A 25828-nucleotide genomic window follows, 5' to 3' on the forward strand; every position below is an offset into this window, starting at 1 on the left:
CCTACTATGGGTTTCAGAGACAGTGCAAGCATGTTTTTTGGCAATATTTCAGTACGAAAACTCTTATCAGAACGAGATTTTGCTCTAGTGCATCACATCCAGTGCCGTAATTTATAAGGGTATCGTGAATCACTAATTGTAAAGAATAACGACACTTGTCCTTGTACCAAGAGACGAAAACTCCATTATCCAGAAATGGATACGAACACGCGTAAAAAGTTCCACCTACCCTCTCCCCCCCCTCCACCGTCACCCTTTCTATCTTCGTTCGCCTTCCTCTCTCTCTCTCTCTCTCTCTCTCTCTCTCTCTCTCTCTCTCTCTCTCTCTCTCTCTCTGTTGCCAATTGGTATGTTTTCACCCTCCAACCTGGGTATAAGATTTACACAAAACGTGGAAATTGGTGAAATCAGCCTATGTATTGAAAGTATATGTAGAGAGAGAGAGAGAGCAGGGGCAGGCGTGTCGCATCCATTTCTGTATAATGGAGTTTTTCTCTCTTGGTATAAGGACGTGTCGTTATTCTTTACGATTAGTGATTCACGATACCCTAATAAATTATGGCACTGGGTGTAATACACTATAGCAAAATCCCGTTCTAATACGAGTGTTCGTTACTGAAATATTGCCAAAAAAACGTGCTTACACTGTTACTGCAATGTTATCAAATAGTGAAGGTCGGTCAATCAAAACGTTGCTACTAGCCAAAATCCAACAGTTCCTAGGGACCCCAGTGGAGTTTTGGTATGCAGGCGGGCCGCGGTTAACGGCGCAATCGCTCAACTGCGAATGGGTTTTACGACTGTCATCAAAAATATTCATTAAAAGAATAAGGCATTTTAAGATATTTTTACGGCACAATTTTCGGTCAACAGCGTCGCTAATGCCATTATGTCTAATGAGTACATGCATTTGTATAAATACCGTTCAGATCATAAAGTTATGCAAATGATATTAAAAAATTGCATTGAGAGTTATTATATAGGTATTATAAAAAATTGGATTGAGAGTTATTACATAGGTATTAGGGTAAAATATATGCCTCTGACGCTGTTCTTTGCCAAAAATATAGTTAAATGAGTGAAAATTTAGCTATGGATGTGTCGATTTATAAATGTTAATGGTTTTGTTTAAAATTTGTATGAAAATGTATTACGTATAGGTATTTTTATTTCTGCACATAAATATAATACAAAGGCAGCTTTGAAAACTGCCCTTCATGTTATCAAATGTTTTTTCAGAGAATTTATTGTGGAGGTCTTAAAATAATTGAACTGAGGTCCTGATTGGTCATTTTTCTTATTGCCTTACAGATGCAGATATTTGTGAAAACACTCACGGGCAAGACAATCACCCTTGAGGTGGAACCCTCGGATACTATCGAAAATGTGAAAGCAAAGATACAGGATAAGGAAGGTAGGTTCATTACAAGTAAGCCTACAAGTTAAGTCACATTGGCTGGTGGTGACTTAGACTTCTCGCAATTTTAATTTCATGCCTAGGATAGCTGCAATTTGGAGTGCAAGAAGTTGGGTTTGTATATGAGCTGCATTAAATAACCTAGTAATTCATCAGGAGTTCCACTGACATCTGTTACATACCACTGAAGAGGAAGGTTTTGTTGCTCAAGGGCTCTGCATCCTCACCACTTTATTGAATGAGTTTCTGGGACATTTATCCAGTTTTTGAACAATTTTGATAACCAGGGCTGTTACTTCTAAGGATATCATCGCAGTGATTGCTTTGTATAAGGCTAATCATGCAGTTTAGGAAATAGCCATGGAAACCAGCTTGAATATGTGTTTGCCAGAGACTTGTGAATCAGTTTGTGGAAGAAGGGAGGGGGGGATAATTTGCTAACACTTTAGTCTAAGGCTTGTTTGCCCCTAATTTAATTTCTCCAAGATCCATTAAAGTGATTTCTTGACAAGGTTGGTCTTCACCTGTCGAGAAATCCCTTTCATGGATCTTGGGTTAATTAATTTGGGGTGTCCAGACCTTAGACATGGTGTTGGAAAAGTACCTCCCCCTCCACAAGCCTCTGGCAAATAAGCATATTCATGCCGGGTTGGGTGGTTATTTCCTTGATTGCATGATTAGCCTTATACAACGGAATCGCTGCGATGACATCCTCCTTAGTAGTAACCCTCCTGGACATTCAACTTGGTCAAAAAAACTCTGTAAACATCCCAGAAACATAATATAAAATGGAATGGATGCAGAGATCTTGACCAACAAAACCTCCTCTTCAGTGATAAGTACGTAACTGAGCTGTCTGTGGAACTTCTGATGAGCTACCAAGTTGTTATTTTAAGCAGTTCTTATTCGACCAAACTTCTCGTACTCGAAATTACAGATATCCTAGGCATGAAATGAAAACCATGAGGAGTCTAGTAACCGCCAGCTGACGCTACTTATTTTTCTGTGTAGACTGTACATAATCTTGAGTGGAGTTGGTAAGATAAATCTTGGAAATGTGTATTCTGGTAGTAGTATTAGCAAAGTTCTTAGTCCATAGTATGGATACTTGCTTATTAATTGGCTTTATTAATATTAATCCTTACCAAAGAGCTTTAGTGCAACTGAAATATGTATGTATGATTTCAGAAAAAAATGTACTTTACAACATGTTATGTTTGGTGTATTTGCTCAACTTATTACCGTATAATTTGCATATTTTTCCTTAATTGCATAGTGAGTGCATATTACTGTCCACAATATTATGTATCTGATTGTTGATTTTATTTCCTCCAGGAATCCCTCCAGACCAGCAAAGGTTGATTTTTGCTGGAAAGCAGTTGGAAGATGGCCGGACGCTGTCTGATTACAACATTCAGAAAGGTACAATTTGTTTTCTATATTTTTTCTTAAACGATACACAACCCTCACTCCTTTCAATTAGTAATTGCTTTATGGCGAAGCTGGAATACGGATGTTAAAACTCTTGAACAGGGTGGTTAGGCAGTAACTAGTGTGTCTGGTAGGGGAGGGGACCCACATGCCTGGATGTAAACATTCCACTTTGCTTGTGGCTGTCATGTGATGCAGATGTGTTTTTGTGAGCTCTTGCCTGCCTGACTGTCATTAAACTTGATTTTCCCCAGTGGGATCTTTTCTTTTATTTTTTATTATGATATAGTTTTGAAATTACTTTTATATTTTCAATATACAAACCCACGATTTGTTATTGTGTGCTCTTGGGTTGGGGGCCAAGGCTGCATCATTCACCTCCTGTCACATCATTACCTTTTATAAGGGCGTGGCAGTATATTATGTATGTTCTCCACCTCTGCTGTCTGGGAGTTTGCCAGGAGGAAACTTTGGAGTCTTTGCCCTCAGTTTGTCTCTCCCGGTATTCTTTCCTTCTCCTTCACCCTCTTTGCTTGGTTGTCGGGCAAGGGGGGTGAGGTGTTGGCAATTGGGTGATGTATTCCCGGGGGTCTCCTCATTTCGGAGGGCAGTGCCCTTCGGTACGAGAGGAGGAATATTTTATTACAACTTTCTTTCTTGCCTTGGTAGAAATTGTCTAGTTAGAAGATCTATCAAAAAATGTTTGTCATTCAGTCGTTAATTTGATGTTACATTGGGAACTATAAGAATGGTGCAAGATATTTGGTGTCAGTATAGAGAGCCATGGCTGCATATATATATATATGTATGTGTGTGTGTGTGTGTGTACAGGCAGTCCCTGGGTTACGAAGGGGTTCCGTTCTTCAAATGCGTTGTAAGCCAAAAATTGTCGTAAGCCAGAACATGGTAAAAAATCCTAAGAAAACCTTACTTTTAATGCTCTGGGAGCATTCAAAACTATGTAAACTGCATTCTTATTGCATTTTTCATGAAAAAACCTTCAAATATTGAATTTGGAGCAGAGCAGTGGGTGGTGGATGTTCTCAGTCAGTTATTTGATTCCATTCGAAGTAACCCCACCCCTGACAGAACAACCATTACCGCACCTCGCTTGTGCTCAGGAACCCCAGAAAGCTTTTGTTTTGCAAGAGGAAGTGAAGAAGATGATGGAAAAAGGGCTGTGGAACAAATATTGATTCCATCAAGGGTTTTACAGCCGCATTTTCCTTGTCCCCAAAGCCAACGGGGATTGGAGGACAGTAGTAGATTTGTCAACATTGAATCTGTTTATAAGAAAAACCAGATTCAGGATGGAGACCCCAAAGACTGTTCTACAAGCAGTCAGGGCCAAGGACTATGCGGACAATCGACTTGAAGGACGCATATTTTCAGATCCCAGTCCATCAGTCTTCCTGGAAATTTCTCCACTTCGGGTTGACGTCTCCTCAAGTTTTTACAAGAGTGTTCACTCTCGTGTCGGCATGGCCACATACTCAGGTGATCAGGCTAATAAGATACCTAGATGACTGGCTGGTGATCGCAAAGTCCAGAGAAAAATTATTTTGGGACAGGGTGACCCTTATGCAGTTTTGTCACAGCCTAGGCATTGTGATTATAGATACAGTAAAAGCCAAAGTGTTGCCAGTAGACCAGAGAGTAGAGAAATGCAAACAAGTGGTAAATGCCTTTCTGGAAAAACAAAGCCAGCAAGACAGTGGCAAGAAGTACTGGGAATTCTAACTTCCTTGGGGAAGCTGGTACCACAAGGGAGGCTACACCTTGAATCTCTGCAATGGAGGATGGAGTTTTGGTTGCCAACAGTAGATCACCCATACAAGCAAATTCCCTTGGACAGAGGTGAGGAAAGACCTACTGTGGTGGGTGCAGGACAACAATCTGACAGTGGGAGTTCCCCTTCAGCAACCCTCCCCGGACCTCTTGCTGTTCTCAGGTGCGTCACTCGAAGGTTGAGGAGCCCACATGGAGGAGTTGATGATTTCAGCAAAATGGAGTTGCGAGGACAGAGAACTCTATATAAACGTGTTGGAGTTGAAAACAGCGTTTCTGGCACTTGAGGAATTCCGGGATAGGTTGAAGGGTCAATCAGTGGTATTGATGTCGGACAACACCACAGAAGTAGCTTACGTAAACAAGCAAGGAGACCTGGTATCTCGGCAGTTGCACATGATGACAGTTCAACTCCATCAGTGGGCTGTAGAGAACTTAGTAGACTTCAGGGCCAGATGTATTCCAGGAAAAAGAAACAGTGGCCGACAAATTGAGCCGGAGGGATCAGATCCTGGGAACGGAGTGGTCCTTGCATCAACAGGTAGTGGACTGAATGCACATATTGTGGGAAAGGCTGATCATAGACCTATTCTCAACAAGGTACAACAAAAAGTTGGAAGTGTATTGTTCAGTAGTCCTAGACGTAGAGGCAGTAGCAGAAGATGCGCTACAACACCCATGGGACAATCTGGACGATTATGCATTTCCTCCATTTTGTCTAATCCTTCAGGTTTTGAACAAGGTAATGCGGTCAGAAACCTCAAAATGAGTCTGGTAGTGCCTTTATGGCTGAAGGCAGAATGGTTTTCCGGATCTGTTGGAACTCCTAATAGGCGTGCTTGAGAGTGGAGAGGTACCACCAGTCGGTGAAGTCCCTATCACTTCACGGTGCGAGCAAGAGGCTTTTCTCAGAAAGCAGCAACACAGATGGCAGGAAATATCAGAAGGTCATCTGCAGCGGTCTACCAAGGAAAATGGTCAGCTTACTGTGATTGGTGTCGTAGAGGGAACTTGTCTCTACTCGGAATCACTATTCAACAGTTAGCAGATTTTCTGATATATCTCAGGACGGAAAGGCATATGCCTGTATCTGCTGTAAAGGGGTACATGGCTGCTCTAGCCTCGGTCTTACGCATGGAAGGTGTGGACATTTCGTCTTGATGGGAGTTGGCTATGTTAATGAAGTTTTGAGCAGTCCTGTTTGCTGAAGGAACTAAAAGCCCCAGATTGGGATTTGACCATGGTACTGAGTAGTCTAACAAAACCCCCTACAAGCCATTAAGACAGTCCACAGATAGGCGCCTGACCCTGAAGACATCTTATTGGCCCTAGCTTCAACCAAAAAGGTGGGGGGAACTGCATGGTCTGTCATATGTGGTAAAGCATTCGAGAGGTTGGAAGTCAATGGTATTAGAGTTTGTCCCAGAATTTGTAGCCAAAACTCAAAACCTATCAGTAGTGGATTGCGGATTCGACTCCTTTTCCATACCTTCTTTGGCAGAATTTGTAGACAATGACAAGGAAGAAATGCTTCTGTGTACCGTCAGAGTACTAAGAGAGTACTTATGAAGGACGAGGCATCTCAGGCTGGGGTGCCGGAGGTTGATTATAAGTACAGGACGAAACAAAAAGGAAGTGTCCAGGAACACACTATCGTTTTGGCTGAGGGAAATGATCAGGAATGCATACATGACAGAAGACGGGGTCAAATAGCCAAGAGAGGGCTAGAGCTCATGATATCAGAGGCTTGAGTGCTTCTTTGGCATTCAAGAAGAATATGTCTGTGGAGAGACTTTTGAAAGCTGGTATTTGTCAATGCCAAACAACTTTCACTTTTTATTTAAAAGATGTTGCGCATAGATCCTTGGACACTTTTTCCTTGGGTCCAGTGGTGGCGTCCCAGCAAGTGGTATAGCTCATCCAGTACCCCTGGCTGGTCAGTTTGTGTCTAGTCTAAGATGAAGGTATGAAAGTAGAATGAATGAGATGACTGGTCTTTCTTCTTTACTACTTTCTTTCTACTCCTTTACCTACAGCCAGTATGAAGGAGAGTACCATCATGAGCTGGAACAGACTAGATGCAGTGAGGTGGTCAGCCATACTGAATAGGTAATCAGAGTGTAATATACTTTTCAGTAGCAACACACACCTCTTGGTAATAGGGAGAGAGAGGGGTGATAATAGATACAGATACATGGGACTGGATTGGTTTAGGAGAATGGAGAGTTCTCCATCTTCCATAATGTAATAAACTATGACATCGTAGGAACACCCAGAGAGGGAAACCAATAGATTCTCATATATCTTTGGTTGAAGGGTTAATAGTCCATTGCCTTAGAATACACCTACTATTCGGAAATGGATAAAGGTGGCAAACAACCTGTCAGTTGTAGAGACTTACCTCCCACCAATAAGTAAGTCCATCCTAATGTTAAGACCGAAGGTTTGTTTTGTAAATGAACAAATGACAAATTTTTAACCAATTTGTATTTTTCATAACTAACAGACCTGAGGTCTTAACAGATAAGGCCCACCTCTAACCACCCCTCTAGTAATCTAAACTAGGTTGGAAGAGTAACTGTCGGGTCACGGGACACCAAGGGCATTCTGGGTACTACATACCCCGTGACCTGGTATAGATGCCAATAGTCCCTGGATCTCACAGTTTTATTTTTAATTATAGCGGTTTCCAGCTTGGCGCTAGTATTATCCTAATGTTAAGACCTCAGGTTTGGTAGTTATGAAAAATTTGTCATTTTTGGAATTGTTATACTCTTATTTATGTTGTCATATGTTGTAGTTGGAAATTTGTGTACTAAATTTATTTACTTTTTCTTTTTTCCAGAATCTACATTGCACCTTGTGCTTCGTCTCCGTGGTGGAGTCATTGAACCTTCCCTTAAACTCTTGGCAGAGAAGTACAATTGCAATAAGATGATTTGTCGCAAGTGCTATGCTCGTCTTCACCCAAGGTAAATATATGCACTGTTTCAAAGCAGCTTAGAAATTGTGTAAATTGTCAGGGAGTCGGATAACACAACTGAATCAGTTTCCTGAACTAATTTTTAAGACACTCATAACAAGACATTTTGACTTTTAAGTAAGACGTGATCAGTGTAATGTTAGGAAATAATTTGTAAGTATTATATACAGTTTAACCAGACCACTGAGCGGATTAACAACTCTCCTATGGCTGGCCTGAAGGATTTGATATTTTTACGTGGATAGGAACCAATTGGTTACCTAGCAACGGGACTTACAACTTATTGTGGGTTCCGAACCACATTATATCAAGAATTTCTAATCGTCAGAAATTAATTTCTCTGATTCAACGTTGGCAGAGTGGGGAGGCAAACTACTACTGCTACTACTACTACTTCTACTACTACTACTACTACTTCTTCTTCTTCTTCTTCTTCTTCTTCTTCTTCTTCTTCTTCTTCTTGGATAGATAAAACAGTAATCTTGCTAAATAAGTCAATTGGTTTACAGTATGCAATTAGATTGATTGGTGCAACATTAGAGAATTTACTTTTAAGACGATACTTTTATAGTGTAATTATATCTTTGGTGGGGTTTTCTTGATTGTTAACTAACAAAATAGGTAGATTGAAGCATTTTAATAGGGGTTTCAGCTATTTGCTGATTTTAGCTTACTCACCTCATTGGCCTTTTATGAAATATTTACTGTTATAAATAATAGAAGTGGCTGCTTACAAGGATTATGATTGTGAAAGTGACTGAGCAGCTGTTCTGGTATCCATGATTAGCGTTGCTACATCTGTAGATATTGAAAATACCTTGGAGACCAAATTTTAACATTAACAGGGTCAAAGAAATGGCATGAATCACGAATGGTTTGTAAATGAATAGGGTGTTCTAAGGGTTTGTAGTACACTACAGTGGTACCTGGTTTGTCAAGCATTCCAGCCACAAAACTAAATGTAGATAGAGCAAGAGAACAAAGTGAAATAATGTTTTGAGTTAAATATTTAAATTTTAGTTGTGTTAATGTTTAGCTTGTCTATTTCAAATCTGGTCCCTCATCAGCTTATACCTGATGAAAAGTAACCTAACCTATAAATCCAAGTCTTTTTACATGAAATATAGTTTGAGACATTAAATAATAAACTGTTTTCCATGGATCAGAAATGGTCATACTAAGTATTATTGGAGTCTTGAGATTTTCGTAATCTTTAGAGCTCTTGGTTATTAAGAGTATGAGCCCAGATTAGATAAAGCAGTCATTTAGGCTAGATAAATAAATTGTTTTACAGTATACAGATGGCTTAGGTGTATAATATTCAGAAATTTACACATTAGGGCTAACAGTATACAGCTGTATGGTTACATGTGTCAAGATTAACCTTATTTTGGTAGTCGTCGTCATTCCCACTGTTATCCTTACATAAAGGGGTTGGTTGCCTGATGAGCCTTCTCCACTGCCTTGTGTCAATAAGAGGCATCATCCTCTGCCAAACCTCTTCTCTCCATGTCTTCCTTCACATTGTCTCACCATCTTATTCTGTTTCCCCTCTCGATTTTCTTCCTTAACAGGTTCTTCCCAAGCTCTTTCTACTCCTCATCGTCCATCCATGACGCATTCCCATACCTTCTCAGTCGTGACACACTCATCACCTCTTGTATCGTTACTAAGCCTGCTATTTTTTGCTCTTATTATTTCATCATTTTCCAATCTTATAGGCAGCAATATGCCATAATCCACCCCAGCATTCTCATCTCTGTTCACTTGAGCTTTACTTCCTCTTTTCTTCTTAGTGCCTGTTTCCAATCCATACATTAATGCTGGTCTTATCATTGCTGTAGAACTTGACTTTTAGCTTGATTGATATTTTCTTATCACATACAACTCCGGCTACATCTCTCCAGTTCCCACAAGCCTCTCTTATCCTACTGTCCACTTCAGCCACACATCCTCCCTCTTGGCTTTTCTGCCCATTTTGTAATCGAGCCTCTTCTTTCTTGTATTACTATTGTCTATCTTTCCTACTGCTCACCAAAACCTCCACTTTATTTACATTCACCTTTAGGCCACTTCTTTCTAAAGACTCGCCCTCCAGCCCTTCACAGCAGGTCCCCCTCATCTTCAGCAGTACGTCATCATCAGATCATTGGCGTACAGCAACTGCAGCAGCACTTCATTCTTGATCTCTTCACTCAACACATCCATGACCAATACAAACAGATGTGGGCTTCATGCTGACCCCTGGTGTAATCCAACACTAACTTCAAAGTTTTCTGTTCCCCCAACTGCAGCTGTTGCTTTTATGCTTCTTTGATGTATCATCTCAGCCAGCCTAACCAACTTTTCTGGGACTTTCTTCTCTTGGGATTCTATCGTAAGCTTTCTCTAGGTCTAAAATGCACAATAAAGCTTCCAGGTTTCACTCTAGCCTCTTTTCCTGTAGTTGTCTTACTTTGAAGATGTCATTCACCGTCCCTCTTCCTCTCATGAATACATACTGCTGTTTCCTGATCCTTACAGTCTCCCTGAATCTCTCATCCGTTATCCTCTTAAAAATTTCAATCCATGCTGTATTAGTTTAATTCCCCTATAGTAGTTACCACAAACCATGACATCTAATTTGTCAAGTGGTGAGACAAAATTTAGCACATCTAAGTGTACTATCTATATAATGATTATAGACGGTTAGTATTGAGTTTCTAATAAAAACTTATATTTTTTATTACTACAGGGCTGCTATTATGCAAGACCCACAGATTAAGTGTACTGCAGTGAATTGCTTGGTTCGCTTTTCACCTGTGGGTATGGCCCATACCACCTGCCATTAACATAGCCCTTGCAAATATCAAAGGAAATTTGGTTGGTCACCAGATTTGTGTGAAATTTGTTGTATTCTCTTGGCAACAAGTTTTAAGAATGAAACTGCTCGTTTTAAACTGTCTCGCTGGATCCTAGGCTTCAGTAGGGGTATGGAAAGGGGAGATTTTGTCTTTCCGGCAGAACTCTGGCAAAAGATATTTGCCCCCTTTTCCGAACAAGACTTAAGTTTGGGCCATAGCCCGGGAGTATCGGCGTGTAGATCCTCCCAGGTTAACTCCACTGTGGAAGGGAAGGAATCCTTACTTGGGGGAGATGTCCCTATTAGCGAACATGAAGTGGATATCGCAACTGAAACTGCCCTGCTTAACCCAGAAGAACCAGGGACACAACTTTCAGCTGTACATGGAATAAACTCCTTAAAAGGAAATCTTACTAGGATCCACCCTACCCTGACTGAAAATTCTATGTTATCTGAGGGGTATAGTAACTCTTGCAGGACTTCTGTTCCATGGTTACCTGGCAGTTGCAGTTCGACTGTGGAGGCTCAGTCAGATTGCACAGGCTCCCCAAAAAGGGATACACGGTGTGCTGCATCAAATATCTTGGCTTTAACCAAAAGGATAAAGTGGCTACAGAATTTGCCCAAGTTGATTTTAATGTTAGGGTTCTGACTGGCAGCAAGAAAATGGCCAGCTCAGACTATAAAACTTTAAATCAAAATATAGCAGGAGCTCCAGTATGTTCCCCAGATGATAATGATAATCCTTGGCGAGATGCTTCGTTGTGCAATTTTTCTCCTGATGGTAAATATCTTATCAGTGAAAGAAAAACCATGATTGAAGTTGATTATGTAGAATTTAGAGACAGACCAGCATTTCCTAATACGGAATGGCACCTGGTACCACTTTCAGTAAACATTCAGAAATTGCTAAAAAAAAACGGTTATCCCACCCACGATTATAACGAATATAGCATTGAAAGCTATAGAAGAAACCCTTTACCAGGTTAATGGAAAATGGATCTTTACAGCTATCTTGGGTAAGACCTAAATTGCTCATAGGGTAGCACCAGCCTTCTGTCCCTTCACTTTTAAAATAATCAATCTTGTGAAGGCAGATTTTCAGAACTTTATCAGTCTTGTGAAGGCAGATTTTCAGAACTACTTGTAAATAGAAAAGGAGAGCCAGTGGCCGAAATAAAGTATTTTGCTGCTGTCATCCCAGTCTCTTGATAACTCTACCAAGGAATGGACAACGCTTGGCCTTCCTTTTGAAAGAAAAGGCACCTTCTAGACATAGCTACTCAACAGTTTGGGACCCCTGTGAGAAGAATCTCAGAAGCGACAGCCTTACAGAATTTCATGCCAGGACCATCCTCCTCAGTGTTATAACCTCTACTACCTTGTTGGAAGTTGCCACCAAAAGGCTTCCAGAATCATCCAGAACAGTTTTTGCTACTGTGGCCAAATCACTTAAGCAAACCCTTTGGGAAGCACACTATGATTTTCTAGAGTGGCGCGTAAAGGCCCGGATGGAAACGGAGAGCTGTAATAGGTCACTTCCCAATGTTGTGGCCTTTTTACAGTCTAATCCATTCTGTAAGGACCTTTTTTGAGGAGTCTGTTGTGGCTCAATTTAATGAACAAGCCCACCAACAGAATTGGAAAATGGAAATCCAGGTAACAAAAAGGCAGAGATTTCCCTTTTCCCAACCCAAAAAAGGTCCGCTATAACTCTGTGTCACATAAATCTCCAGTTACCCTTAAAACATTTCCTCAAAAGGGACAACAGCAACAAAAATATCCTTTTCAAAGTACAAAAATGGTTTTACCGGGGGAAAGGGAAAGCAACGCCAGGAATGCCTTTCAAAGGCAAAGGTAAAAGAAGAGGTGGATCCCAATAGGAATTGTATAGTTTGGGGTCGTCGTCTTCACCATATGCAGTGGAGGTCCTTCCCTTGTGGACGCTGTATTGTTTTTAATGGGTTAGGCTGGTAAGGTCTAACACACCCACTCCCCTAAAGAGGTTCCTCCAAAAATCAGACCCTTCCTTGGAAGATTTATGTGTAGAAGTCCCCGTTTTAAGGGCATGCTGACCACTGAAATTTGAGGAATTATTGAATTTTACTAAGTTTTCAACTGTTTTAGGTATACCTAAAACGTACCTAAATTGTAATATGGGGCAATATTGCTTAAAAGGAAAAAATTGTTTCTTTACAATTTTGTTTGTTTATACAGCTCTGAATGACTAATAAAAAAAATAGTAAAAATGTCTTAACTTGAAGTTTGGTTAGGTGGAATAAACGTATCTTGATATATTGCTCCCAATAAATCTTTAGTGTTTTTTATGGTCACCTGTATGACACTGACACTGAGTAGAAAAAAAGGGCATGTTGAAGTATTAATAAAATTTATTAAAGATAATCGTCACCCACTAAAATATCCCATTCTCTGTAGTGGTAGCATCATAGAGAAAACTCTTTATAATGATGTAAAGGGATAACTGGTTCCAGATATTCCTGATTGTTTCAAGATCTTAGTCCAAAAAGTTTTTTCCTTTGCTGTTTCTTGAAAAAAAATTTGTTGTTTTTCTTCCATCAAAAACTAAATGCTTAGATCTACAAGAAGACTGAAACAAGACTTGTGTTAATGCAGTATTAGCTGTAGAATAAGTGTAAAATATTTGAAGCAAATCTCTTCAGTCATAAGGTGGAAACCGTCACTTACTTTATAATTGCACCTTCGACATCAGCTCTGTCCACAAATGCAAATTTTAGGCAACATGTAAATCAGAGAGAGCACAGTTCTATTCATTTGGTTATATGTATTGTAAATTTCAGGGCATATTTCTTATGACAAAATAGTTTTCTCAAAAATCAGCTTTGCCATAGTTTCATAGTTATAAAAGCACCTCGGTGGCGTGAGTGGTATGGTCTTGGCCTGCCACCTCTGTGGCTGCGAGTTTGATTCTCTGGCATTCCTTTGAGGTGTGAGAGATGTGTATTTCTGGTGATAGAAATTCACTCTCGACGTGGGTCGGAAGTCACAAAGCCGTTGGTCCCGTTGCTGAATAACCACTGGTTCCATGCAACGTAAAAGCACTATACAAACAAACAGTTATAAAATAAGCTATAATTTTTTTCTTTTGTGCATTCTCAAAATTTATTTAGTCACAAATAAATGCTTTAATCTCCAGGGAGGCAACCAAATTTAATGAAACTACAGTATGTAGTATAACTCTGTATATCTATACAGGCAACCTGGTTAATGTTGGTATCAGTTACCTGCATTTCGGTTATACAGTACTTGTTAAATATATTCATAACCGGGTTTTACCCTCCACAGGGTTTATAGCACCATTTTCTGGTTATCGGTGGCTTCCGCTAGTGCCAAGACCTCCTCATAAAGTACATTATGCTTCATAAAATACATTATGATGCACGGTTCAAGCACTGAAGGTCACGGCAAAAATCCCAGTGGGTCCAATTTTCCTACACCCTAGCACAAACAAAACACTTTCCACAAGGGCTGAGAATAGAAGTCTCCGAACATACAGTGGTCATCAGAGTATTCTTGAAACATTATTGCTGTGAGCACAAACAAGTCCTACTCACTATCAGTAGGTGGTATGGTTAGTCCTGACCCCATGGGGACTACAGCAGAAAACCAGGATTCTTCTCTTTGGGTGCGTATGCTATCACTCGAAGAGTTGCAACAATACTGTAACCAAACCTTGCATGATTAAGTCACTGTCGAACTACATACTAAAAACTTAAGTTTGTGCTTAGTTTCTTGTTACCAAAACCTGAAAAGTATTTGGAGTAAAGAATGGGGCTTGACATTGCACCAGAAATATTTTCTTTGGTAATGTTGGGATTGAAATTTGAGAGCTTAAGCCATTTTGTCACCTATCAATTTTTCTTTATAAGCTCCTTTGAGGATGAACAGTGGCTACAAAAAAAAGTTTTAAGACGTAAGAAAAGCTGTTTTTGGTGATTGCTATGGGTCCTCAAACCCACCCACACTTCCTGACGAAAAGGCACACGATTGGATGCGCGGTTATCATGCATAGACCAGAGAGAGTAATAGCTCCTCGGTCTGTCTAGTTACTTGGCAGGCTTACATACGAATGAACTGTTATAATTACTGTACTTAAAGAAAAGACCCCTGCTAACACTCCAAGTGACAGCGGCACTTATACTGGCCCTAAACCAACTAAGAGAATTAGTTTATATTAATTGGTATCATGGAGGTTGAAAGTCATATTTCCAACCCTGTGTGGGGCCTCTTTTTCCAAGACACTTGAAGATACACTAATTTTGAGCTTTGGTGTGAGTGTTGCCATCTGTGGCCTTTTCAAGTGACCTGAATGTTTTCCTTCAAAATTGAAATATGGCTTGAAAAGATGATTATCATAGGACACTGCCTTCTTTGACTGTTACTGCTGTGAAAGGGATTCTTCAGGGAGGGAAATAGTTTTCTTAACTATAATGTAATGTGCTAAACATGTCTGCTTCATCATAATCTTAGCCAAATCTGGACTATCAATCTGCTCATATTCTGATAAAAAGCTGGGCTAACCTTTAAATCCATGTCCTTTTACATTCTAGTTAGTTGGTAACGGCTGAAACACATTTCACTAGAAACTCCAGTAATTTTTTTTTCTATATGTATTTTCAGGGCTACTAATTGCCGTAAGAAGAAATGTGGTCATACTTCTAACATCCGCCCAAAGAAGAAGATTAAGGGTTAAGGTGACTGGATAGAATTTGGTTTTGATTGATAGTTGTCACTAGCACATACTATTCCATTTTGTTATTGTGCAGTAGAATATAAGTTGGTAAAATACCATTTTTTGTGCAATATAATATTTTGTTTTCATGCAATAAAAATGTGAAATATATTTAGTCATTTTTTGGGTAGTAAAATATAAGTAGGTAAAATACATTTGATGGGTTATTTTTAATTTTACAGGTTATTTGCTGCAGAAATGTGCGTTGTTTAGACACAGCAGAAGTTTTGAAAATATAAGACAAAAGAAAAACTTATGCATTTATTTAATCCTTTAGTGATAGGACTAAGTTTGGTATTGATGTGGCAAACTACCCAAGCATTACTACTTGCCTAGACCTGCTCCACTTCCATTGTCACATTATTTAGTCTTCCTGTAAACAAGTAAAATATTCAGGCTCAAAGAGCAGTTGCCAGGTGACTATTGTAACAGATGCTTGATGTTACATAGAGGTATACAAATGAGGCTTTTAAAAGAAGACTAAATGTTTGTTTGAGAGTTGTAAACAGTTTTTCGTAATGTACAGAGTACAGTGCAAATAATTCCTGTGAGAGCTTATAAATAGCCCCAAATTGCAGCACTGGGCATTTGCATTCTCTTAGTCTGTTGTAACACTAGTTATATTTGAACAAAAACATGTTCTACATCATTTACTTACGTTCTCACGTGGTTCGGAAGTCACGTAAAGCCGTTGGTCCCGTTGCTGAATAACCACTGGTTCCATGCAACGTAAAAACACCATACAAACAAACTTACGTTCTTTAAAACTTATGTTCCTTAGTATTAAAGGACTGATTTCTTGAAAATGTTTTCCCGAGATGTTAACAAACTGATAAAATTATTCCCATTTTCAAATGAAACAAGTTACAAAAACTGATTAATGTTAATTTGGGTTGAAAGATAACTTGTGAATATAATTTAATTTGTGGCTGACAAAAGTAAACATGATTATAAAACTTTATTGAACAAAATATACAAGCTTGTCAAATACATATATGGTTTTGATTAAAATATATTAAAATGGAAAACAAACTAAAAGTTCTCGAGCAAAATTAGCAAATTTCCTAAGTACGTAAGGAGAGGTCTGTTTGAATTGGCATGATAATTTATATTTGTGGATCTGACAAGAAAAGTGAACATGAATAATAAAACTTGATTGAACAAAATATACAAAGTTGAAAATTAGTTTTTAAAAAATAGATTTATAAGTTAAAATATAGTATTGGAAAGCATAAACTGAAGAATAAATTTCTCAAGCAAAACTTGCAAATTTCCTATACATAAGGAGGTCTCTGTTAGGTGGAGGTTGTGTTCCTTTGGTTGCCTTGGCAACATAAGTATTATATAATTCACGAGAACGTCTGGGGACAGTAGGAGGATCTGTTTCCACCGTTGAATCTAAGCAGAAGCTTGAACGCTGAATAAACACCAGGGGGACTGAAACTGATGAAACCTTCATTAAAACTGATGATCAGAAGAATGGATAAAAAATACATCTGAAATTTCCTAAAAGGTTAAATAAATCTAAATTCTTTTAGGGTAGGAGACTATAAAGAGAATGGCAGTCAGAGGAATTGATTTTATATAGTCTAGATTATTGACTGGTATTTCCTAATAATCGGCTGCTGAGGTTCATATTCTGAATAAGGAAGTGTTTTCTAGAAATATTAATTTATTCATACGCTAATTAAAAGCAGCATCTGATCGCTGTAGAATTTGCAAATTGCAGAGTGGAAATTAGTATTTGTTGTATTCTCGAGTGTCTAACCTTTGTTGTTTTCTATGGGTGTAGCGGAATTCCATTTTCAACCATATCATCAGTTCATTCTCAAGGAAGGTTGGGCTTGCTTTGATTGGAAGGGGTTTGTTAAAAGTATTTATAGTGTGTTGAGTGCTCGTTTAGTGAGCGATCAATTCTCATTGGCTGGATCAGGGGATTAAGTCCCAGAGTGAAGCAGTCTCCCAGAGGTGGATGCTCGCACAGGTCTTCATTATGTGAACGTTGGAGGCTGGAGGGTAGTATTGGGAAAGTCACTGCCGGTAGATGGGGCCACCACTTGACTGGTCCGTTCGTTCGGCTCTTGTGTGCTGGCTGGAAGCGCCATTCATGCCACCATTGGAAAGAGTAAAGTTTCTTTTGTGTGGTGTTGAGGCTAGGTCTCCTTTCTGACGCCAAGAACCCACAATATCAGAATAACTTGAAAGGACATACTACTAATTCCTAATATCAGAATTATTGATAAGGCAGCAGACCACTCGCATCCACCTCCTGGAGGCCCTAAATATCAGAAAGGAGAGACCCAGCCTCAACACTACAGAAAAGAGCCAAATGAATGGACCAATCAGGTGGTGCCCCATCTACCGACAGTGACCTTCCCAATACTACCCTTCCAGTCTCCAACATTCCACATGCAAAGACCAGTATGAGCATCCATCTTTGGGAGACTGCTCCACTCAGAAACTTAATCGCTTGACCTAGCCAATGACTTCAGCTCTCCAAGACAGCACCCGTGACACTATAAATACTATCTAACAACCCCATTCCAACTAGAACGAGGGCACCCTTCCTTGGTGAATGAACCTATGATATGGTTGGGAAATTTGGCATTCTGCTATGCCCTTATAAAACAAGAAGATTTACACACGAGAATATGACAAATCCTGATTTCCAGACTGTAATTTGCAAACTATGGGGATCAGGCGCCACTTTTAACCACCATGTGAATAAATTAATTTCTAGAAGCCATTTCCTTATCCAAAATATTTACATTAACGCCTCAGTGGCGTGGTTGGTATGGTGTTTGCGTCCCACCTTGGTGGTCGTGGGTTCGATTCTCAGCCATTCCATTGAGGATTGAGAGATGGTTCGGAAGTCACGTAAAGCCATTGGTCCCGCTGCTGAAAACCACTGGCTCCATGCAACGTAAAAGCGCCATACAAACAAACGAACAAAAAATATTTGCATCGGCCTGTTGTTAGCAAATATCATCCCCGAGGAGAGGAAAATAAGAATTCATGCTGCCATTCTTTTCAAAGAAACATAAATTCTTTATTACCCGTATAATCACTCAAAAATGACATTGGTTGAGTGGGACCTACATGATCAAAGTACCAGAATCCTTGTCTTTCAGACATGGAACTGTCAAATAAAGTTGTAAAGTCAACTTTCACTTCAGACCTTCATGGGTTAAGCTCACGAGAGCCCTGTACTGCCTTAAAGCACTCTTAAGGTGCGTCCACACGGTCGAACAATGTCCGACGGACAAACATAGTTACCATATCACAGATGAAGCAGGATGACGTCATAAACGTTGAAACGATGGAAGTAGATCTGGCTACAAACAGTGGTACCAGATGAGGTTGTTTGCCAATGCTTTTACTCTGCTCACAAGGTAAAGACTGGCAGACAATTGTTAATTGGTAACAATGTTTGTCCGTCGGACATTGTTCGACCGTGTGGACGCACCTTTAGGAACAACACTAATGTAGTAGAACGCTTAGCTTTTAAAGAAGACATCTAGGCAACAAGCCTGCTTAGGCAAGGTCAAACGATATATATCTCCGTAGTGTCTGGGTGCATGGACCACTATCCCTAGCGACTGAACATGTCTACCATTGCATTCCCCTTACCTGGCTGGCAGCTTGAGAGAGTACTGCCCACCTTTGCACAGATACAGTAACCCCCTTGTTAATGTATGCCATTACCGTGGCAGTCTCTCAACACCTTGGAGCACCATATAACTCGATCTTGAAACTCTTGAAGAGCTAAGAAAGCTGCTTTGAGTTCCAGGATATTGATGTGATGCCTGTCATTCTGGTTCCAAACACCTGAAACCATCAAATCTAGATGTGTGATCCATCCCATGGCTAACACAAAGCATCCGAGAACAGAAGCATCTCAGGTGGAGGGTTATTTATAATACTCCTGTTAGAAGGTTCTTGTCGTCCAGCCTCCAGTATAAGTCATGTCTCAAATCCTTTCTGGGTTTGGAAGGGGCACTACTGCTCACCCTCTCTGACAGAGGCAGAAGAAGGCTGGGTGTTCCTGCAAGGGCCCTTGGAAGCCAGGACTTCCTAGGACCCTTAAAAGAGTGCCAGCCTGACATGAAGGTCAGGTTATAGTAGCATTCGATGACCCAGAAGCCTTGGCCACTGCATGGTAACAAAACGATTGTCCTCCGTCCTCTGTCTGTCCACCATGGCATCCACTTATCCAGGGAAGAAGGAAGTGGAACCCAATATTCTTCCATTCCATAAACTCAAGGCCAACTTAGAACCAATGAACCTGGTGATCCAATTCAAGACGGCATCTCCCTCTTAAGTGCCTCGGTGGCGTGGTCGGTATGGTGTTGGCGTGCCACCTCGGTAGCTGCGAGTTCGATTCTCGGGCATTCCATTGAGGAGTGAGAGATGTTTCTCTCTGGTGATAGAAATTCACTCTCGACACGGTTTGGAAGTCACATAGCCGTTGGTCCCGTTGCTTAATAACCACTAATTCCATGCAATGTCAAAACACCATACAAACACACCTCTCCTCTTCAACACCATGTTAGCCCCCAGGTTAGCTGTTTGGTGGGCTAGTTAATAGATGGCCCTACATCCAGTCAGCATCAATCTCTTGAATATGTCTTCCTCTTCAGAGTTCACAGCACCCGAAATGGAGGAAAAAGCAATCTTAGCCACTGAAAGGGACCAGAGATCTATCCAACTGCCTGGAATGCTGCTATGGCGTCTATTGTCTGGGTCAACCTATTTATTCAGCAAAGGCTTTTTCAATGGCACATAATATCTCTTCTGGCAAGTGAGAACCCCTTGCAACCTCTCCACCACTCTAGCATACGACTGTTCCAGTCCGAGGACCATATCTGGAGTGTAATTTTTCGTGGACAGGTTAGGATGGGAAGGCAAACGTTCCCAGTACCAAACCCTGGACCTGTCCGGACCTTATTTGAGGCTGGTGCCTCTATAGGTGAAGAAGACTGGATGGGGGACTTCCTCTTTGCTTGTCCCAGTGAATAGACAGGTGGGGTGGCATCAACTTTCCAGGACCCTGACTATTCCTGTGCAGGTGATAGGGGATGAGGCAGCACCTGCACGCTGAGCACTCGCTCTTATCTCGTTGGGGCCAGGCCTGGGTCTGTAGACTAAACTCCGACTGGTGTCATGGGGGTCCATGGAACCTTGTGCAGTGGAAGAAGAATATTGACCAGCCCAAGGAAGGTCTTCCCACTACCGGTGAGAATGGAGTCCATGGGAACCTATGCACCTACAGTGTGGCGGGATCACAAGCTCTAAAAACAAGTGGACAAAATTCCCCCACATAAACTTAACCCGTAAACGCCTAAGGGGTATAATAAAAATCGTCTCCCGTATGCCTAGGGGGTCTCGGAGTGAGCGCCGAAGCAGAAAAAATATTTTTTCAAAAAATCACAGTGCACTTAGTTTTCAAGATTAAGATTTCATTTTTGGCTCCTTTTTTTGTCATTGCCTGAAGTTTAGTATGCAACTATCAGAAATGAAAAAAATATCATTATCATATAAAAATAATGCAATATATGATAGCGTGAAAACAAAATTTCATATATAATTGTATTCAAATCATGCTGTGAGCAAAACGGTCAAAGCTAACGAGTTAATTTTTTTTCGTTGTATTGTACACTAAATTGCAATCATTTTGGTATATAACACATTGTAAAATTATCAAAGCAACATAGAGAAAATATTATCAAAAAATGATGCATGAATTCGTAACTCGTAAAATTTTTTTTTTTCAAAAATTCACCATAAATCTAAATATTGTTCTAGAGACTTCCAATTTATTTCAAAATGAAGATAAATGATTGAATATTACTATACTGTAAGAGTTTTAGCTTACAATTGCAGTTTTCAACCATTTCGGATGAGTTAAAGTTGACCGAATGTCGAATTTTTAAAATATTTTTTTTTATATGTAAATATTTCAAAAATGAGAAAAGCTACAACCTTCAACTATTTTTGGTTGTATTCTACATAAAATTGCGCCCATTTTCATATATAAAACTCTATGAAACACCTAATATGAAATGGAGCAAATATTCCAAGAATGCGACGTACGCATTTCGGAGATTTGCAGCGGAGAATCCGCGCACGGAGGGAAGGAAATTTTTATTTTAAAATTCACCATAAATCTAAATATTGTGCCTAGAGACTTCGAATTTGTTTCAAAACAAAGATAAATGACTGAATATTACTAGACTATAAGAGTTTTAGCTTACAATTGCGTTTTTTGACCATTTCGGTAGTCAAAGTTGACCAAACGTGTGTTTTTTCTATTTATCGCGATTTATATGCACATATTTCGAAAATGAGAAAAGCTACAACCTTCAATTATTTGTTCATACACGAAACAAACCTTCGGTCTTAACATTAGGATTTACTAGCGCCAAGCTGGAAACCGGTAGAATTAAAATTACACTTGTGAGATCCAGGGACTAATGGCATCTATACCAGGTTACGGGGCATGTATACCCAGAATGCCCACGGCTACCTGTGACCCACCAGTTATTTTCCTACCGCCTTTAAGATAAGACGTGTTACTGTCTATCTGATTTAAAGCCGGTTTTTCAGTTTGCCCGTTCTTTACCCATTTCATTCCTTTTCTTTCTCCAAGTGTGATCAGTGTGTGGTAAGAGTGTATACGTGGTATGATGGAGAATTTTGCCTCAACATCGGGATCGTCTACCGTTTCGAAGAGGAGACAAAGGAAATGCCCAGGAGTCAGTGGCTTTCCATGTTCTAGGTTCCTAACTTCGGTGTCGACGGATCCTCATCCAACGTGTAGTAGGTGCAGGGAAAACGTATGTACGGTTACTAATCCGTGTTCTGTTTGTCGCGGTTGGTCGGTGGAACAGTGGAAGAAGTTCTATGGGAAAAGCCAATACAAAAGGAAGGGGGTGACGCCATCTTTGGATGACCAAACCTTACCGGCTTCTTTTGTATCGGCAATAAACCAGGCTGCTCCATATGTTTCTCCACCTGCTTTTGATTTGTCTCATACCCCTTCGGTTTCTCCTAGCGGTTCTGTATCGGAAACGTCACGGGAGGGGCCTTGGGTAATCTTATGAATAATATGCACTCTCCTTTGTTCCCAGCAAGTAGAGGGGGAGATCCGCCATCTTTGTTCCAGGCTCCTGCTACTCAAGCGCATAGGTTAGATGGTACGTGGTCAGCGCTAGGCCTACCAGGCGTGCCAACCTTGGATGGTCTGCTTGCGCATTATATGACGTCACGGTTCCAGCAGGGTCCGGCAGCGCTGAATGTTCCTCATCCCCCGGGCTTGCAATTTATGGGAATGCCACGGCTTCACCATCCCACTCAGTGTTTACAGCGATGCAGAACGTGGGAGGTGGTTTGGCAGCAAACGTGCGGTTGCCAGCAGAAACCTCTCAGTCTCTCCCTACGAGAGGGATGACGTCACAATATACGTCACACTCCGATATGGCAGGCGTGATGACGTCACAGACCGATTTCTCGGCCTTTTTCGCTGCACCCAGACGCTAATACGCCTTCTGATCCGTCAATGCAAACTGTAATGCAGAAATTACAGGATATAGAGAAGAGAATGAATAAGAGAGACAAAAAGAAAAAGTGTGATTCGCCTTCTTCGTCTTCTTCCTCTAGTTCGGCGTCATCGCTAAGTCCGATAACGTCACGGCGAGCGCCAGTCAAGCGTTGGAGGAGGATTCGGGAGTTCCTGGCGGATCCTCGGGCTAAGAGGAGAAGAATCAATTCTTCCTCATCTTCGGACCAAGACTGTCATTTCCAAGTCAGCAGGAACGTCGGGAAGTCAGTGGCTATTAAGCACAAGGTTGGCAGACGAAGCCGTTCGCAAGAATCCGAACAAGCGAGAGAGGTGACGGCCGGCGGGCTAGCGGCCGAGGCGGAGTTGCCAGTTCGGATCGCAAAAACTGCGATACCTCTGGTAAAATCGACGTTGGCGGCGAAAGGTGCAGCAGAGGATGGAATGCAGGTCCCAGTTTCGCCCGTAAGGCCGTTCAAAATACGTACGAAGGACGATAAGGCTCCTATTAAAAGTACGAAAAATAGAGAGTTGGCAACCTCGGCGGATACGTTCGTGGAAGGCAGTGTCCGTCTGGATAGAAGGTCGAGGCCGGGCTCGCCGACGCTCGAAAACGATGCCAATACTAATAGAGACGAACTTATCTCTGTCTTAAGGGAGCCTTCATCTTGGAGATCTAGACGAGATTCTCGCTCTAGATCCGTGAGCAGAGAAAGAGTGAGACGTTCTCGTTCCCCATGCCTGACTATCCGGGATCGAGCCAACAGCGGCCAGCAAAGATCAAAGAGACCGCGGCCGTAGGGGCAGGCGGCCGTGGAATTCCGGGCCGTCTGTCAGAAGATAGAGGCGAGACAACATCCCTTGTGACAGAGAATGGTACACTAGAGCCGGAGGAAGGAGAAAATCAAGAGTTTCTGGCCTCGTATGCAGAGGTGATTGATTTGATTCATCAATTCAATAACCTTTCGGAGAAGACAGAAACACCGGCCAGTATGCTTCCTCCTGGAATTGACATGGCATTTGGACTAAAGAGGGATACCAAGGTGTCGTATGAATTGCCTTGTTCGAGTCATGCGAATCGGTCTTGCAACACGTAAACGCAAAGTTGCAGGGAGGGATAATTCCTTAAGATCTAATAGATCATTTAAATTTATTCCCCCTCCAATGATAAAGCAAAGGAAATATTATACGACACCGAAGGTCCCTTTGCTGTCTAGACAAATGAACCCTAATGTTGTAAGGTTAAGGCCTGGATTAACCTTGGATAAGGTTAAAATGGAGTGCCCTTCGATGAAGTACCAAGAGGCTGCTACGTTAGAAGCAAAAGCTTCTTCTGTCTTTCAGGCTGCTTCTTGGTTAGACCTTTGGTCAACAGCAGTGGCGAAGATTGCATCCTCGGAAGCAACAAGGAAAGTAGTGGATGAACCATTGTTCATTAGATTACTACAGTCAGGTTCCAAGGCGATTGCGTACCTGACAAACGTAAGTGCCAATGTTTGGGCAAATATCCTGCTAATGAGGAGAGATGCAGCGTTGGCTAGACTAAGCCGCAATGTGGATTTGGATTCCCTGTTAGCAATGAGGAATGGGGATATCTTGGAATCGCAACTGCTGTTGCCAGAGGTCATACTGGAAGAGGCGATAGATAGAAAAAGGATGGACACTAACGATAGGTTGGTGCAACAGGCAGTTAGGAAAACGTCTAACAGTCAAACTACTCCTTTGGAGGGAAGACAACAGCAGATGTCTCGAAAGAAGACAGTGAGACATAGCATCCCTAATAGAGTCACAAGACCCTCTTCCCCAAAGAGGATAACTCATCGGCCCTTTCACAATAGAAACAACAGAGGAAGGGGCAATAGGGGAAGAGGGAGAGGCTCATGAAGATAGGATGGGCGCCTCCCATCACTCGGCCACACCAGTGGGGGGTTGCCTGGCAAATCACTGGAAGGTGTGGCAGGAACTAGGGGCAGAGCAGTGGGTGGTGGATGTTCTCAGGATCGGGTATTTGATCCCGTTCGAGGTAACCCCGCCCCTGACAGATCAACCATTACCCCACGTCATTTATGCCCACAAATCTCAGAAGGCCACTATTCTGCAGGACGAAGTGAAGAAGATGATGGAAAAAGGAGCTGTGCAACAAGTATGCAGTCCGGCAAAAGGCTTCTACAGCAGGATTTTCCTGGTACCCAAAGCCAACGGGGAGTGGAGGACAGTAATAGACCTGTCAACGCTGAATCTGTTTATAAGGAAAACCAGTTTCAAGATGGAAACTCCGAAAACGGTTCTACAAGCAGTCAGAATCGGAGACTTTATGCTGACAGTCTATCTAAAGGACGCATACTTTCAGATACCAGTCCATCAGTCTTCAAGGAAATTTCTCCGCTTCAGTCTTGCAGGGAAAGCTTTCGAATTCAAGGTCCTGTGCTTCGGATTGACAACGTCTCCTCAAGTTTTTACAAGAGTGTTCACCCTCGTGTCGGCGTGGGCGCATGCTCAGGGGATCAGGCTAATAAGATATCTGGACGATTGGCTGGTGATAGCAAAGTCCAGGGAGAAATTACTCAGGGACAGGGCGGCCCTCCTGCAGCTTTGTCACAGCCTAGGTATTGTGGTGAATCAGGAGAAGTCGCAGTTGGATCCAAGTCAACGTTTGGAATATCTGGGAATGGTGATAGAGACACAACACAAGCCAAAGTATTCCCGACAGACCAAAGAGTAGAGAAATGCAAACAAGTGGTGAATGCCTTTCTGGGAAAACAGACAGCCAGCAAGACAGTGGCAGGTGGTGCTGGGAATCCTAACCTCCCTGGAGAAGCTAGTACCACAGGAAGGCTACACCTTCGGTCCCTACAATGGAGGATGAAGGAGTTTTTGGTCACCAACAGTAGATCACCCGTACGAGCAAATTCCCTTGTCGGCAGAAGTGAGGAAAGAATTGCTGTGGTGGGTGAACGACGACAATCTGACAGTGGGTGTCCCCCTTCAACAATCCTCCCCAGACCTCTTGCTGTTCTCGGATGCGTCACTAGAAGGCT

The 25828-nt window shown here is 41.4% G+C and overlaps 2 protein-coding genes across 3 annotated transcripts in view; one reads left to right on the forward strand and one right to left on the reverse strand.

The window, feature by feature from the left end:
- The window catches only part of LOC135217465 (ubiquitin-ribosomal protein eL40 fusion protein), a 45805-nt gene extending 30320 nt beyond the window's left edge, over positions 1-15485 (forward strand). For both annotated transcript variants that reach the window (XM_064253369.1, XM_064253368.1), the window contains exons 2-6: positions 1312-1414; positions 2753-2839; positions 7482-7608; positions 15121-15194; positions 15415-15485. In XM_064253369.1, coding sequence (XP_064109439.1) covers positions 1312-1414; positions 2753-2839; positions 7482-7608; positions 15121-15193 — 390 coding nt within the window. In that variant the 3' untranslated portion in view covers position 15194; positions 15415-15485. The remainder of the gene's footprint in view (positions 1-1311; positions 1415-2752; positions 2840-7481; positions 7609-15120; positions 15195-15414) is intronic.
- Positions 15486-16177: 692 nt separating this feature from the next.
- The window catches only part of LOC135217463 (polyphosphoinositide phosphatase-like), a 333908-nt gene continuing 324257 nt past the window's right edge, over positions 16178-25828 (reverse strand). Inside the window, exon 18 of the mRNA XM_064253366.1 lies at positions 16178-16675. Within this exon, the coding sequence (XP_064109436.1) occupies positions 16485-16675 (191 nt within the window). The 3' untranslated portion in view covers positions 16178-16484. The remainder of the gene's footprint in view (positions 16676-25828) is intronic.

The sequence above is a fragment of the Macrobrachium nipponense genome, chromosome 7 (assembly GCF_015104395.2).
Source record: "Macrobrachium nipponense isolate FS-2020 chromosome 7, ASM1510439v2, whole genome shotgun sequence".
In the NCBI taxonomy this organism is placed as follows: domain Eukaryota; kingdom Metazoa; phylum Arthropoda; class Malacostraca; order Decapoda; family Palaemonidae; genus Macrobrachium; species Macrobrachium nipponense.